We start from the raw sequence: 16,351 nt of genomic DNA on the forward strand, positions 1-16,351 counted from the left end.
TGCAGTGGTGGAGCTGATTGGCTGATCGTAGCGGTGCATGACCAGGGTGTTCCGGATTTGAGTAGAACTTTAAAGAGCGGAGCATGGCCCCCTTGAATCCGGGATTGCGCGAACTGAGGGGGCGTCTGCTCCCGCTCAAGGACCTGGTGGAGGAGAGCGACAATTGTCTGAAGGAGGACGTGGAGGAGGACGAAGGCCCGGTGTTTGTCGATGCCGAGGAGCTCTGCAGCGGAGGCCTGAAGGCGGGCGGCCTCCCTGGGCGCATCTGGGGTGAGGAAGCCCCCTGCCCCTGGGGGATGGGATTGGAGGATGAATGGACTGTTGTTTCCCCTTGTGGCCTTGTCTCTAGTAAGGCACCCCGTCGCTGTTAACAGACTTCCTTTGGGATGGCCTGCCTGTTTTGTCCTACTGAGGATAAAATAATATTAATATTATAACAGCAGTGACTTGAGCAAATGCTATGTGTGAAGCATCGCTTTGCCTGTATTCTCTCATTTAAGGTTCACAGCTCTCGGAGGTGGTATTATAGTCGAGGATGTGTGTAACAGTGGATGTTGAGCCTGTATTCACTCCCAGAATCGGGGCTTTTATCTATTTCTGTATCCTGCGTGGAGTGAAAGATGTGGTTATTTTTCTGCTACTTAGAAAACACGCTCACTCAAGAAACACCTCAAGGCATTATTGAGTCATTAATCGTGTGTTAACAATCTTGGTATCTGTGTTTACCGTGTGTACTTTTCTGTGCTGTACATTACACCTGTTCTATGGATGTTGTAACTGAGATTAAAGAGTACTTGAATGTTCAGACCGGTGCTGGCCGGTAGCATTGTCTGTGATGATGGCATTGTTCTGTATTGGCAGTGTACAGTATAATAGCCGCTAGCCACGTGTGGCTATTGAGAACTTGAAATGCAGCTAGTGCAACTAAGTAGCAGAGTTCTAAATTTAATTAATTCTAGTTAGTGTACGCTTAAATAGTCATGTGAGGGGATAGCACAGATGTAGGCAGAAAGTTTTCAAGTATTTGTAGAGGGTTGAGTCATTTATCTTGAGAGTATTAGTGACGGGCCACCATATTCCAAGCAGCGTGTCTGCTGCTGGGAAACCCTGTAGGGATAAGATGTTGAGGTTGCTGCCTTACTGGAGCTTACCCTCTAGGGAATTAAACAGACATTCTGTAACTAATCAAAGAAATAACTGTAATATTACTTAGTGCTTGGAAGGACTAGTAGGTCCTTAGTGCTATGAGAGTTTATAGTTATGAGAGTCGGGAAAGGCTTTCCCGAGGAAGTGACAATTAACCTGAGCTCTGTAGTAAATGGGACAAATAGTAAGGAGGGGAACATTTAAGGCAGATGGAACAGCTTATGCAAGGGCCCTGTGATGGAATGACCCTGGCATTTTTAGAAACTGCATGAAGGTCAGTATCGGCTGAGGTCAGAGTAGCAGCGAGAAGACTGCTTTTAGTAGAGGAACAAATGAAGAAACAAAACTCATAGACACAGACAATGGTTCAGTGGTTACCAGACGGTAAAGGGAGAGGGAGGTGATAGATGAAGGTAAAGGGGGTCAAATATATGGTGATGGAAAGAGAACTGAGTCTGGGTGGTGCACACACAAGGTGATGTGTTACAGAATTGTACACCTGAAATCTACGTAACTTTGCTAACAATTGTCACCCCAGTAAACTTTAATTAAAAAAAAGAAGAGGAACAGCAGACTTTTACCATGTACCATGCTTACGTCTTGGAATACAAAGACAAATATTTTACTATTTTAGAGAGCTTACAGCATAGTAGAGGGAGGCAGGTGACAGGCAAATGGAATATAGACACCCTAATAGACGTTTGTACAAGGTGCTCCTTGGGGGTGGGGGTGTTAAAGAGAATGGTGGATTTGATAAAATATTGGGAGAGAGGTTTTTAAATTACTAAATTAACATTTCTTTTTTAAAGTTAGAATTTCTGATGAAAACACTCAAGAGACGTGTGATGTGTTTGGACGTTTTCCATTAACGGGTCCTTGGTGGCGAGTGAAGGTAGACGTCAAGCCTATGGGCTCGAGGAACTATCAAGTTCACGGATTTCCATCTTACTTTTTACAGTCCGATATGTCACCACCAAGTCAAAAAAATATCTGTTCCCTCTTTCTTAAAGACTGTGATGTCTCCAGTGATACTATAACTGCATTTTTAGCATGGGTAAATAAAGTATCAAGCTATGAAGACCTCAACTTTGAAAATCTTAGGGAAACATTAAGAATTTTCTACAAGGAAATTGGGAGAAAGGGTCAAAAACAGCCTACACAGACTGAACAGGAAGAGTCCCTACCAGAGTACAAAATACGCCTGCCTGTGGAATGCACAGGTAGGTGTGGTTTTTAGAGTTTTTGTGTAACTGAGATGCTTAATGACTAGTGTGTTTTAAAATATTGCCACTATGGTATCTTGGCATAGTATTCTTTTTTAAACAGGTTTGATGAGAATGTGTTTATATTACTTTTGGAGTATGTCATTGACATTCCAGGTTCCTCATCTTTAATGTGAAGAAATGGATGAGATGATCTTTAAGCTCCTTTCGGTTTCTTTCCATCTCAAACTGGGGATCTCTCTCTCTCTCTCTCTCTCTCTCTCTCTCTCTCTCTCTCTCTCTCTCTCTCTCTCTCACTTTTGTGTCCATAGGATTACCTTGAGTCATTAAGAAAAAGTTCATTTGTCAATTATTCTATTTAAGAAGGCAGAGGAGAAAGGCAAGAATATGAGTAATCCATCTTGGAAATATTTCAGTGCAAAATTATTTAAAATAATTTTTAAAATATGGTTTGTTATTTGGACATTCACATATATGGAACATTTCATTTCTTGGTCATAGCAAATAAATTTGGCATGATATCATTGAATGACTTCAATGACAAAAGGTTCATGATTACAGTCAGAAAAATGATTATAAAGGCTATTACGTAAATGATTTATTTTTTATGTTGAGCTTTGAATTTATATTTATTTTGAGTCAAGAATTTTATTCTAATTATTTGCAAGCAAGAGGAAATGAAAGGCCAAGAAGTAGTTATCTAAGCTTTTAAGGAACATAAATTTTGGAGTAGAACACAATGAAAACCATCTTGATACAAAAAAAAATTGTTATAGTCTCCATTTTCTTTCTGGTTAGAGTAAACTTATTAATCTCTCTTTGATTTGGATTTCTTGAACTGGTTGTGCTAAATAAGAAAGTCCATCAAATCCATTGTTCCATGAGTTCATTTGTATGTTTTGATTTGTTCTTTTCTAATATCCTATAGTTCCATTTATAAGTGTAATGACAGCGTTGCAGTTTCCAAAAGTAATGGAATTCCTTCCAGTTCTTCTGCCTCGACACTTTAAACGGCTAATAAGCTCAGATTCTGAAGAGGTGTTTGAAAAGATAGAAGAGATTTTAGGTACGCATCCATGGAAACTTGCATTTAGTAAAGTAAGTAAAACATTTGCTTAGCATTGAGTAATCTTTCATCTCTTTCAAAGGAAAAACATTTGTATGGACCTCAATATTGATTTATTTTCCTTTGAGTGTTACAACTAAATGTAAACTTTTTATGCCTGTAGCTCTTATGCAATAAATTAATAAAGCAAAACAAAATAACAAAATAAATGACATTCAAATTTTACCATGTTTCCCTGAAAATAAAACCTAGCCGGACCATCAGCTCTAATGCGTCTTTTGGAGCAAAAATTAATATAAGACACTGTCTTATATTATATTATATTATATTATGTTATACCAAGTCTTATAGTAAAATAAGACCAGGTGTTATATTAATTTTTTTCTCCAAAAGACACATTAGAGCTGATGGTTCGGCTAGGTCTTATTTTTGGGGAAACAGGTAGTTACATAATTTAATATGACAAAATTTTTGGTATCTTAATTGCTGTTTGAACCTTGAGTACAAATCTATTGAAGACACGAGTTCTTTTGAGATTGCAAATCCATTTGCTCTGCCCCTTAGTCCTCCACTTTCCTATTTGAACTTTTGAAAACTTTCACGATTCACGTGGTTTAGCACGATGTCATTTGATTTTTTAAATTTCATACAACACTGTCATTTACAAACGACTTCACTGCTGTGATTATTAGAGAGCAGGTGCAGTAAAGTGACGCTGTGAGGCTCCGGTGGTATTGGAAACCAAATGTGGCACTCACATTTTGGCAGTGCTTGGTTAAAGGTGGTTTTCCAAACGAAAATACAATTGAAAAATTCTGCGATAATTTTTGGATCCCCAAGAATGTTGACAGATACCCCTCCTGGCCCAGTTTGAGGAATACTGGAATAATGAATTAGTTCCCTACATAAAATAACTATGATTTCAGTATGCCTTGAAAAATAAGATTCTGGAACATTAGATTATTTTATATATATATACATTTTTTTCAGTAGAGAAGAGAGGCAAAGAAGTGAGCATTCTGGGACTCCATTGGGGAAAGGAGGTTTGAAGTTTCACTGTTCAGCATGTCAACTACCATCCAGTGTGAAGACTTTTACTGTGGCATTGTATTACTTTGCTAGGACTGCTGTAACACATACCATAGACTGGGTGGCTTAAACAACAGACATTTATTTTCTAACAGTTCTGGAGGCTACAAGTCCCAAATCAGGGTGGTGACAAGGTTGATTTCTTCTGAGGCCTCGTCTTGGCTGGCTGACAACTGCCTTCTCTCCGTGTCCTGACGTGGTCATCCGTCTTATCCGTGCCCTAATCTCCTCTTCTTACAGGGACACCAGTCATGTTGGATTAGGGCCCACCCCAGGGACCTCACTTTAACTTAACTGCATCTTTAAGGACACTATTTGCAAATATGCTTACGTTCTGAGGTGCTGGGGGTTGGGACTTCAACCTATGAATTTTTTTTTTTTTGGGGGGGGACGGGAAGGGCACAATTCAGCCCATAAAAATGTATGGAGGGCTCTAGGAGGGATGTCTCCATGAAAAAAAAATGGAGCTGGTGGATGGCCTGAGTGGATCCTGGTGAAGGAAGTTCTGTGCCTCTTCTGTAGAGTTTGGGCAGAATGGTTGATAGTCACATAGAAAACGGAAGCCAAGAAAATAAGGCAGTCATTAGTTTCACAGTACACACACGGAGCTCAACACTAAGTTATTGTAATCACGGTATGTTATGTTGCTCAGCTGTGAATCTTATTTATACTGATTTAACCAAAATCAGTTAACAAATCGGTGTACTGTCACTTTTTGCAAAAGTGGGAGAGGGAGAAGCAGGTGTGGAGATGATGGCATAAAAGACAGAGATCTCGTGCAGAGAAACTTCCCCTAGTAGGGAGTTAATATAAACTATCTAAAATTTAAAACAAAATTAAGGAATAGTATAAACAGTACTTAGAAATGCAGAGATACGTTCTGGAAGAAATACCTGAAAGTGTTGAAGGTGTTGCCTTCAGAAGGCCCAGAAAGGGTAAGTCAGGAGATTCCTATTTTTAGTGAGAAATCTTATAGTGTTGTTTGACTTTTAAAATTACATGTATTGCTTTGAGAAAATGTAAAATTTAATTTAAGAATTACAGCTATCTACTCATAGGACAGTCAATGAAAACAATAGTGATACATTAGGTACATAGTTTTTTTCTCCAAATTTAGTTGCAATCCATGTCTTCTGGGACTTAAAATATTATTAACAAATAGCATCGTTTTCACTGTGATTCCAGTAGTACTCATCAACATTCATAATTTTTATAAAGCAACTTGAACTTTATTTTCTTAAAGATAACCTACAGAGAACTGAAGCTTTTGCAGTGTGAGGCCAGCTGGACAGCATTTTGTCAGTGCAGACCTCTCCTCGAATTGATGACTGATTTACAGAAGAATGGGTTAATCATTTATTCTAAGCTGAAGGAGATGTGTAGAGAATATGGGCACACGTACGTAAAAGAAGCTGACTTAACTTTGCAATTGTTGGATCAGATGTCTTTTCACGATGTTTGGCAGTCTCTGAAGTTTTTGAAAGATATCGAGGTGGTGACATATACGAAGTCCTGTGTCTTTCCTTACGACCTTTACCAGGCTGAAAGAGACGTTGCCTCTTCAATAGGTGATCTGATGATGAGGCCTCCATGGCGTTTACATGTCAATGTGAAAAAGGTGCTTGCGACTATTCATACCAGAAAACCTGAGAATGCAAGCAGTGATGACGCAGTGAGTGAAAGTAAACCTGAGGAAACAAGCTTGGAAACTTCTGTGGACGTTCCGACCACACAGGACAGTGGTGACCATATTTGGGACAATGGTGAAAGTGAAGATGATGCAGAAATAAGTGAAGATCAGCTAGATCAGGATCAGGTGGCTGCTTTGGAAATGATTTGCTCCAATGCTGTGACGGTCATCAGTGGGAAAGGTGGTTGTGGGAAGACCACAATTGTTAGTCATCTTTTTAAACATATACAGCTGTTGGAAGAAAGAGAAGTAAAAAAAGCTTCTGAGGACTTTGAACAAGACCAGGATGTGCCGGAAGAATGGATTACCTTTACTGAGCAAAGTTTATTGAAGACGGACAAGGTGATAGAAGTTTTACTCACAGCACCTACAGGGAAAGCCGCTGGTTTACTGAGACAGAAAACTGGTTTTAGCGCTTATACGTTATGTCAGGTAAAACCTTTTACGTTTTTCCTCTAGCGAGACCATTTGCCTTAAAGACACATTTTATTTAATGAGTTTATTTTTCATTTCTTCCTGACAACAATCAGTAGGTGTTTATTGAATGTCTTCTGGATCCTTGCCTTGTAGTAGCTAATCGTAAAGATAAAAGGTCAGTCCCATTCAAAATAACCAGTCTGTAAATTGTTCATAGTTTGCAGTGAGATAGGCGCTAGTGTGGAAAGTAATTCAGTGCACACTGCTTCTTTCATTGAGAAAGTCTAATGGAAAAACGTCAGCTAAACTAAAGTGTATGCCCAATGACGTGGTTATAATAGTTCAGATTATGGCACAAGCTCTGTTTCTCATTGGGACTAGTTAAAAACAAACCATAGTCCACAGACTATATTTTGAGGAACACTGGAGTTGGAAGGAAAAAGTTTATACTGTATTTTGTAGGATGAAAGTTCTGTTAACTTTGGGCTGGGGTTACCTGATTTAGCCAATAAAAATACAAATCATTTTTAAGTATGTACCAAATATTGCATTGAACACACTTATACTAAAAAGTAATTTATTGTTTATCCAAAATTGAAATTTAGCGGAGTGTCCTGGATTTTATCTGGCACTCTCACGTTGGGTCAGTTTGTAGGGGAACCTGGTTGTAAGGTTATTGGAGTCATCTAGGTGCTCATCGATGGGGCCTGTATTGAATTGGTAGCACGAGAAATACAGTGGAAAGTGTTAATCAGGCATTTCGAAGATAACTGACTATATAAAATAAGAGAAAGTACACAATTAGCAGTGATTCAAATATTCTATTGTGAGACAAGGCCACTGAGAATTGTTTTTTGTGTTTTTTTTAAAGGGAATTGATGCATCTGGGTAGGAAATATGAAGGCTTTTACTTAATAGACATGTTAAATCTAGTTTCAGTAGAAAACTTAAATAAAAATATGATACCATTTTAAAAATCTGTATGTACAGTATATGCATACTTACAATATAGAAACATTTCTGGAATGATAGAGACCAACATACTTAACATTACCTGGCTATAATTTTATAAATTTCTTCCCTCATTTAAATCGTAAATATTTTTACCTCTGTAATAAATCATTTTTTAATTGTTTTGTTGTCTTGGGTGGTGGTTTTTAAATGTTGGGGAAGTAAGGGAGTTCAGAATATTAGGGAAAAAAGTAGTATTTTCAATTAGGTTGGGAAGACAACCCTTTATTTCCAGGATGGAGTGTTACAATTGGGAGAAGAAGGCCGAAGTGATTGGGCCAGCTCAGAAGGCCAAGAGAAGGTTATTTGGGGATGGAAAAGAATAGGAGGAGCTTTCTCTCATCAAGAGGGATAACAGAAGGGTTGAGATTTTTGCAGTGGAGTGCTAATGTGTACGAGGCTTGTTAAATCCACTGAGTAGTCATTAGGAAGCACTCTTTTGACCGATTTGATCTTTGTTCTTAGATTTATTTGGTCTGATTTCTCTGTGTATTTATCTACCTTTTGTGTTCTCTATTTCTTTAGCTTTTTTCCGTTATTTTACCTACCCCTCCCCAATTTAAGAGTTTTGTTTTTAAAATAACTTGTTGTAAGAATAATCTTGTTTTTGTAACTTTGAAATGCCATACTTTGCTTGTAGGTCAATTATAGCTTCTATTTATGGGATAAAAAAACCGCCAAGGACAGTCCATGGAAGTTTTCTTCGGTTAGAGTTCTGGTTGTGGATGAAGGCAGTTTGGTGTCTGTAGGAATCTTCAGATCCGTTTTAAATTTATTACTTGCGCACTCCAAACTTTCTAAGCTTATTATCCTTGGTAAGTTAAAATAGTGTTGGATTTTTAATTGTTTAGCTCAAAACCTTGTGGTTAAGTGACTGTTGATACCATTTCAGTGCTTTCTTTAATCTCCGTATCTGACTTGCGGGAAGCCATTTGTCGGCGCCCACACTCAAGCTACACCGAGTTCAATCGGACCACGCTCTTTAGCAGCTGGGGGGCTCTTGGTTTCGGCCAGGATACAGGCAAGGCCGGGATGGTTACTATTGATCACCTAAATGGGGACTGTTAAAATGGTAAAAATAGCACAGTAAATCAGGCTGCAGGTTTATTTGGAAATAATAAAATGTTTGAATTATAGCTCACTTAAAAGTAATTTTATGATTTGAAACGGTTAGTGTAAAATTAGATCTCACCAGCCTCTTAAGTCCTTCCCAATTCTGGTGAGACTCAGTTAGATTCTATTCGGTCGTACCGATACGTAGACTATAGGATTTAATGGGGGAAAAAATAGAATTGCAGTAGGAGACTCAAATTGTATGTAAGTAATGTTTTTAGGTATTTGGGGATATTTTGTAAGTAGTTGATTCTACTAATGGCTAAGCATTCTCCCATCTTCCACCCAGAAAATAGTTTTTCTTATCTCTAGGCTTTGTTTTTGTTTAAAGTAAAAAGATTTTTAATACAGCAAAACATTACCATTACATTAATGGAATTTATCTGTTATCAAATGCATTAGGTTTAGGTTTCTTTATTTTGCTTTTTATATGTTTATTTGTTTATAATAAAATGTTTATTTTATTTATTTGAGGCCATAGAGTCTTCCATGTTTAGTAAGCCATTGAGCAAGATTGAATTAGTGGCTAAATACTAGATACCTAAGGCCTGGTTTTTTCTTTACGTGTTGGTGGGAATATGTGCCCCTACACAGTTTGCCTGTGGTTATAGGTATGAAAGAAGTTCATTCAAATTTTACCTTATTGTGTTATAACTGCTTTTTATATCTTATATTGTTTAATTTGAATGGGTTTTTTTGTTTGTTTATTAAATATTTTTAAAGACTTAATGTTCTCAAGTAGTTTTAAACAAAGTTTTTTGGGCTTTTTTCCCTCAGAATAAGTCTTCATAATTAAAGCATATGTCAATAGGGAGAAATAAAAATAATTTTTAAATTGAAGGGTCCCCGTTACCTAAAACCTAATGTGTCTATTTTTTCCCCTTATAGGTGATATTAGACAGTTACCCAGCATTGAACCTGGTAACTTGCTGAAAGATCTTTTTGAGACTCTTAAGTCAAGAAATTGTGCTATCGAACTAAAGACAAATCACAGAACAGAATCTGAGCTAATTGTGAACAATGCGACAAGGTATAATAGAGCTAAAATTTTGCATTATCTCTCTGTTGTATTAGAAATAAAAGATTAGAAAATACGTATTAGTTTTTGAATCAGGGGGAGTCAGTACACTACATTTACTATTGAGTTCAGTAGAGTTCAAGGGAGAATTGGGGAAGAAATTTCCTGTAGTAATTTTTGTAAGACGGCCCAAAGCAAAAAAATGAAGAATGGTATGTCACTCCTTGATAAATCTTGGTGGCACTCATGGCATATTACTTTCCTTGAAGCAGAAAAGAACCCTTCTCTTTTTTAGTCTTTGTGTAAGTCTTTCGAGTGATCTTTCGTAATGGATGTAATGGGACCTCAGAATACCAACAGACTGTTTTATTCATGCGCCAAAATGTATCTTTGTTTTGACTCTCTTTTACAAGGTATTGTTTTTATTGCTTGAACATTTCCTTGGTTGGATGTCCGCAGAAACTAGAACACTAAAACCTACTTTCTTTATTCCCCTGTCTATCCTGGATAAGACAGTGGGAATAAGGGAAGAATTGACAACAATAGGGTAGATGAGGTAGGTCTGTATTAAGACATTAAGAAAAAGAATTCAGGTGGGTATGTAGTATTCTTATCCTATAACCCTTCTGCTCCTACCAAAAGGCTATCTCCTTTTGGAGATGTTGGTAGTCTAAAAATCATAGGAGAATTTAAAGCACATTATATTTCTTAGAACTCAGTTTTATCTGAATCTTAGGAGTTTATTTTAGTAATCTTTTTGATATAATTGGGTCTGAGCTGTGCTCCTTTCATCATTTCTTCTTAATCTCTATCACCAAATATTTAATGACAGAAGGCTCCCAATGAAAAGCTCCTAGAGATAGAAATATGTGACATGTCCTGGGTCAAAAGCAAAACAGGAAATTCATGATGATTCTCAGCCCCCCAGTAATTAAATCTGTGATATGTCCAGCCTTCCCTCTCCTTTCCTCCCTTTGAGAGCCTGTTAGGCCTTTTCAGGGAGTTGGTTTTCTTCCGAATAAGTTGGTTTTCTTCCATAAGTCAGGGAGAGACTTATGGCAAGGCACCTTCCCCTTACTCTGTTTTCTAATATTATTTGCTAGTCTTGGAAACAAATATTATTTGCTAGTCTATAAGAACAAAAGAGGGATGAAGAGGGAATAGAAGCAAAGAGAAGATGTGGATACTTGAGTCAACTGGGAAAATGAGGCCATATATATGATATACGCAGAAGAAAGGAGAAAAGAAAGAATATGATGTAAACGTACGGATAAGCCCCAAAGAGTCCAAATAAATTTAAATAGAAAGTGATAGGGAGCCAAATGGGCCCAGAGTTGCCACCTAGCTCCCCTGCTTTCTACCTCTGTGGTTTGGGCCACTATAGTTGACTAAGCCTCCTGTGTCTCACCTGTGAAATGAGGATAATACCTACCTTGTACGGTTCTTTTGTGGTCTGGATAAAAGTAGGTCAAGTTCTGAGAATGGTGCTTAGTAAATTCCCTATTTTTCCTAATGCTTTTAATTTGCTTGGGGTGGGGGATTGATTGTTAAATGTGACATGGTCTTGCTAATTCTACTTTAAAACTCACTGTTTATAATGTGTACATGAGTAGCCTTTTTACCCTATTTTTCTATTAACAGATATTCATTATTGTAATGGCATTATCTGTGATCATATCTGAAGATATATTTTGGATACTAAAGTTTTTGGTGTATTATTTTGTCTTTAAGAATCTCAAAACGCCAATTTCCAAAATTTGATGCAGAGCTGACTATCTCTGATAATCCAACATTGCCTGTCTCAGTACAAGATAAAACATTTATTTTTGTCAGACTCCCAGAAGAGGATCCCACTTCTCAGTTATCGAAAAGTGATTTTCAGTCTCGTAAGTACAAGCGTTTCTGTTGGGTGGGTTAAGTATTTCTCTTTGTAATATAGTTATTAAATAGCTAGTTATAATTTTATTTCATGGTAAAGATAAATATTGCTAGTGAAAAATAGGTTTGGAAATAAACTGATTTATGAATCACCAAAGCAGATTACTGTAGAATTCTATAAAGAAGTAAGGCCTGGTCACATACACGCTAAGGGCTTCGTAAATATTTGTTGAGTGAATAGATGGATGTAGATGATCAGTTTCAACTAAAGCAAAGCCCCAGGAATCCAAGTTCATTCAGGAGAAAGCATGTCTTAAATGAAGTTTTTCTTTTACAGCAATTGGAAAAGTAAATACATTGATTATTTTGAGTATATTTGTGAAACAAAATGGCTGTCAAACTACTGCCAAGTTGAGTCTTAATAGTTCTATTTCTTACCAAATAGGCAAGTATCGCTTCGAATTATGGGTGTTAGGTTGACACCATGACGGGGTTGAGAAAGAAGATGGGATAGGAGATCTTCTCCCTTCTGTACAGGACCCGTGTCCCATGACTTAACCATTTGTGAGATGGGAGTCATAGCGCCCGTGGAGCTGTTGTGAGGTCGGGGGCGTTCTGCAGTTTTGGGGCGCTGTGTAAATGTCAGTTTTTTATGAATAATAGATGTTAAAGTATCTACTGCAGATGAATTTATTTGAATAGATTGATCCTATTGATCTTTATTTCTACTATAAACGTCTTTTTAAAATAGTGTAATGGTTTATTCAAAATTGAATTAGCAAAGATTTAAATGATTATTATTGAGGATTTACTATACTTGCCATAGTTCTTCAGGGTCTATCCTTCCTACTTAGCCACTTTCACTCTGTGTGTGAAGTTAGTGACATCTGTAAGCCTTTCCTCCTTTGTGAGTGTCACCCATCTCAGTTTCCTCGGATTAGTGTTCATTCACATGTTGTAATGTTCTTTTTTCTTTTTAAATGGACTCTTATGATATTAATACATGATATTCTATAAATTCCTTTTTGGTTTTAGAGCTAATTTATATTCCTTAAAAAAAGTCAAATGATACAGAAGTGTTTGCAGTAAAAAGTAATATTTTCTTGTAGTTTTCCTTTTGCCTTTTCCCTCAAGACAATCCCATAAAAGTCACACATAAGAAGAGCTTGGTGTTTATCCTTTTAAACCTTATTATATCCATACACAAACACATTTATTTTAGTTTTACATAATTGGATTATAAGCTGCATATTGGTTTGCGATTTTTTTTTAATTAAATATATTGTGAATAATGGATAGAAAATATTCTCACAACAGCTTAGTTAATAGTAGGTACTAGAACAGATGAAGAAAACGAGTCTTAGATGGTAAAGTAACTTGGACTCTTTGCCACTCTATGTAGATGCTTAGTTTTATTTCTGGCACCCACTCTTTATATTAATGAGAAGGTACTTTAAAAAAAAGTTGTCTGTTTCAGAATGGTAGCAGTTTTTCTATCTTAATTACAAACTTCAGGTGGAAAATGACTTCCTTCTTTAAGAGAATTGAATAAATATTCCTTAGAGAGGTGGATAGTAATTTTTCATTAATAATTAATTAAGTTATTGAGTAAATTATTCCCATTATTGCAGCGTACGAAGACCTAAGACAGGCTTCATAGCAGAGCTAGAATTTTAGAGATGTTAAAATGTGAGAAAAATATTTATCTGAGAATAAATGAAATGCAATGTACATGTTGAAATACTGTACATATTAATATGCACGAGATAGAGAGAGTGAGAAAAGCAAGCAGCAGAGCAGCATGATTCTGTAGGTGTAAAAGAAAACCCTATTTTGTGAGGCCTTTGGAAATTCCTGCTCTGGCAAACCAGGGGTTGGCTGGGGGTGAGCTGAGTGTTGGCCATGTTTCAGAGATAATCCTCCCTTCATCTGAAAAATGAAGAGCTCAGTGAGCAGCTAATTTAGTCGTCCTCCAGCAGGGCATCGCAAGGCCCGGGCTTTTTTGTTCCCCTGTGATTCATCTGCTGTGAGGGAAAGGCACAAAAGCCTGGAACGTTCTTACCCAAATTTTTGTATCTTCTCTCTCTCATGAGAAATGTTTGCTGTTTTGTATTACAATATTGCTAAGAGAGATGAGAGGAAGCCTGCTTCTCAGTGCTCCGAGAAAGGATAAGTTGTCAGTGGATGGCATCATTATCAGGGATCTGAACTCTAAAAAAGGAGGCCAGCCACCCTCCCCCATTTGGAAAATTTGACTTCCAAGAGTCTCGGTTTCACCTTCATGTAACAAGGATGTAGTCAGTGTGATAGTCAAACTATTTACTAGCTGGCAGTATACAGTCACTCTTGGAATGGATACCCCTGCTGTGCCAGGGTTAAAATCTTAGTTGATGAATCATGGGTGGTCTGGGGTGTTCTGGGAGTGGGAAAGACATGGTTGGGCTGGAGGTGGGGCCTTGTGTTTGGGGAGTACTAGCTATTTTCCAGCATTATAGAAGTATCTCAATATTTTTATACTGGTTTGTGTCAGCTAAATATGAGCCTTGGATGTAATAATACCTGCCTCAAATGAGAGTTGTGAAGATGAAATTAAGTGAAATGACATTATGCAGAACAATTCTCAAATTATAACTCATCACCACCAGTACCACCAGAACTAAAACAGAAAGAAGGCTTATATTAGTAATTCTGTTACATATTTTGTCCTCTTGCCCATATTTTAAGTTCAGTGTTCACAAACCATCAGTGAATATGCAGTGATTGTATTACAGATTAGAGGCTGTCCTGTCTGTCGTGTTTCCCCGAAAATAAGAGCTAGCCCAACAATCAGCTCGAATGCATCTTTTGGAGCAAAAATTAATATAAGACCCGGTCTAATTTTACTATAATATAAGACTGGATCTTTGGTATGATATGATATGATATGATATGATATCATATGATACCAGGTCTTATATAATACAAGACCAGGTCTTCGATATGATATGACATATGATATGATATAATATAATATAATACCGGCTCTTATATAAGACCGGGTCTTATATTAATTTTTGCTCCAAAAGATGCATTAGAGTTGATTGTCCGGCTAGGTCTTATTTTTGGGGAAACACGGTGGTGGCTGGCCTCTCTGGAGGATAGGGTGCCTGGAGCCTCTGTCTCCTCCATTCTCTCTATTGCTCTGGCTGAGGCAACAAATGAGGCTGGTGATCCAGTGGGCTTGTATTCCATTTGGTGACATGTTTTCCCAGACCCGTTAGCAGGCATTCTGAATTTGTTTCTCCATAGAAACAATGTTGTAATTTGGTGCTTTTCCGTGTTAACTTTTTTCTCCTGAATTATCAGATTTATATTCTGCCGTTAGAACTTTACTCAAAGAAAAAGACCTACAAAGTGCAAAAACGTCACAATTTATTGCATTTCGAAGGTAAAGCATTTACAATATTTTAATGTTTTTAATCTAGCTTCTAACCCTCCCTCATTACTAATTAGTATAGTAATAAGTAACTAATATAATAATTAAGTACTATCACTTATTAATATACTGTTTGGGAGACTCTCATAGCATCACTGTTAATTCTCTATTATTTTGAGAGAAATAAGACATTTTTTGTTAGACATGGCAGAGGGCAGTTTCTAAACCGGGCTCTTTATACTAAATATTATATTAAGAAACTCAGTGGAAAAAAAAAAAAAAGAAACTCCGTGGAAACCTGAATGGAACACAGGTTAATTCTAAGATAAAATTTATAAAATATTTTTTCCTGGAGAAAGTCCTGGGGACTTTTTATAGTATATAGTATGTCATAATTGTTGATAACAGAAATAAGCACAAAACAGATACAATTAGGTAACCCTTGCATTTTCGTGTGTTTCAGGCAAGACTGTGATGTCATCAATGCCTGCTGTTGCAGTCACTACACAGGCCACCTAATCAAGTGAGCACAGAAGGACTGAAAGTTGAAAGACAGTCCTTCCTTTATTCCCTGTTCTGCCATTTATCACTGCAGCCACAAATTTATACATCTTTTTTTTTTCTTATTTGTGAAGTAAAATGTTATCTTCAGTTAAATATAATGTACATCCTTAGGAATTGACTTTTGGATAATCAATGTAATAAGAAACACAAGGAGTAAAATTTTCCTGTAGTTGCCAGGTTGGCACCCTCCAGCTTCTCCAAGATGAGTGTGGGGAATTCAGGAGATTTTTGCATATTGTGACCTGTGTGCAGTGTGTCCGAGAACCTTCGGTTCCCTGCAGAGAGCACCTTACTTAGTGAATATCTTTCAGAGAAATAGAGCATAGAAAAGCCACTCTGTTGACACACAGGAAAAATTAACTCATGTCTCTTGCGTTTATCAACACTTACTATTAAGTGCAGAAAAATCCAGAGATGGGTAAGTTATAGGAGGAGCTCTCTGCATGTTGAAGAAAGACACACCAAAAAACCATATTAGGTAGCTTCACAAAGGGTTAAAAAGCACGTGATTGGGGCCGTGCAGTCTGGGTCCCAGTGACTGATCTTTGGCAGGTAATTGCACCTTTCTATGTATGTGGAAGAGGCTACTCATACAGAATTTCCTTCAGATTTGTGGTAAGGATGAAATGAAACAATATACCTAAAACACTTATTGCAGGAACTGCTATATCTCCAGCATTTATTCAATTTGCTGCTATTATTTTAATGTAATTATTATAAT

General features: G+C 37.2%; 1 protein-coding gene across 1 annotated transcript in view; it reads left to right on the plus strand.

Moving 5' to 3' along the window:
- The window catches only part of HELB (DNA helicase B), a 27,397-nt gene continuing 11,046 nt past the window's right edge, over positions 1–16,351 (plus strand). Inside the window, exons 1-9 of the mRNA XM_033117403.1 lie at positions 1–270; positions 1,956–2,366; positions 3,298–3,467; positions 5,768–6,646; positions 8,283–8,457; positions 9,644–9,785; positions 11,505–11,659; positions 14,997–15,078; positions 15,530–15,589. Coding sequence (XP_032973294.1) covers positions 84–270; positions 1,956–2,366; positions 3,298–3,467; positions 5,768–6,646; positions 8,283–8,457; positions 9,644–9,785; positions 11,505–11,659; positions 14,997–15,078; positions 15,530–15,589 — 2,261 coding nt within the window. The 5' untranslated portion in view covers positions 1–83. The remainder of the gene's footprint in view (positions 271–1,955; positions 2,367–3,297; positions 3,468–5,767; positions 6,647–8,282; positions 8,458–9,643; positions 9,786–11,504; positions 11,660–14,996; positions 15,079–15,529; positions 15,590–16,351) is intronic.

Source organism: Rhinolophus ferrumequinum, chromosome 10, assembly GCF_004115265.2.
Source record: "Rhinolophus ferrumequinum isolate MPI-CBG mRhiFer1 chromosome 10, mRhiFer1_v1.p, whole genome shotgun sequence".
NCBI lineage: Eukaryota > Metazoa > Chordata > Mammalia > Chiroptera > Rhinolophidae > Rhinolophus > Rhinolophus ferrumequinum.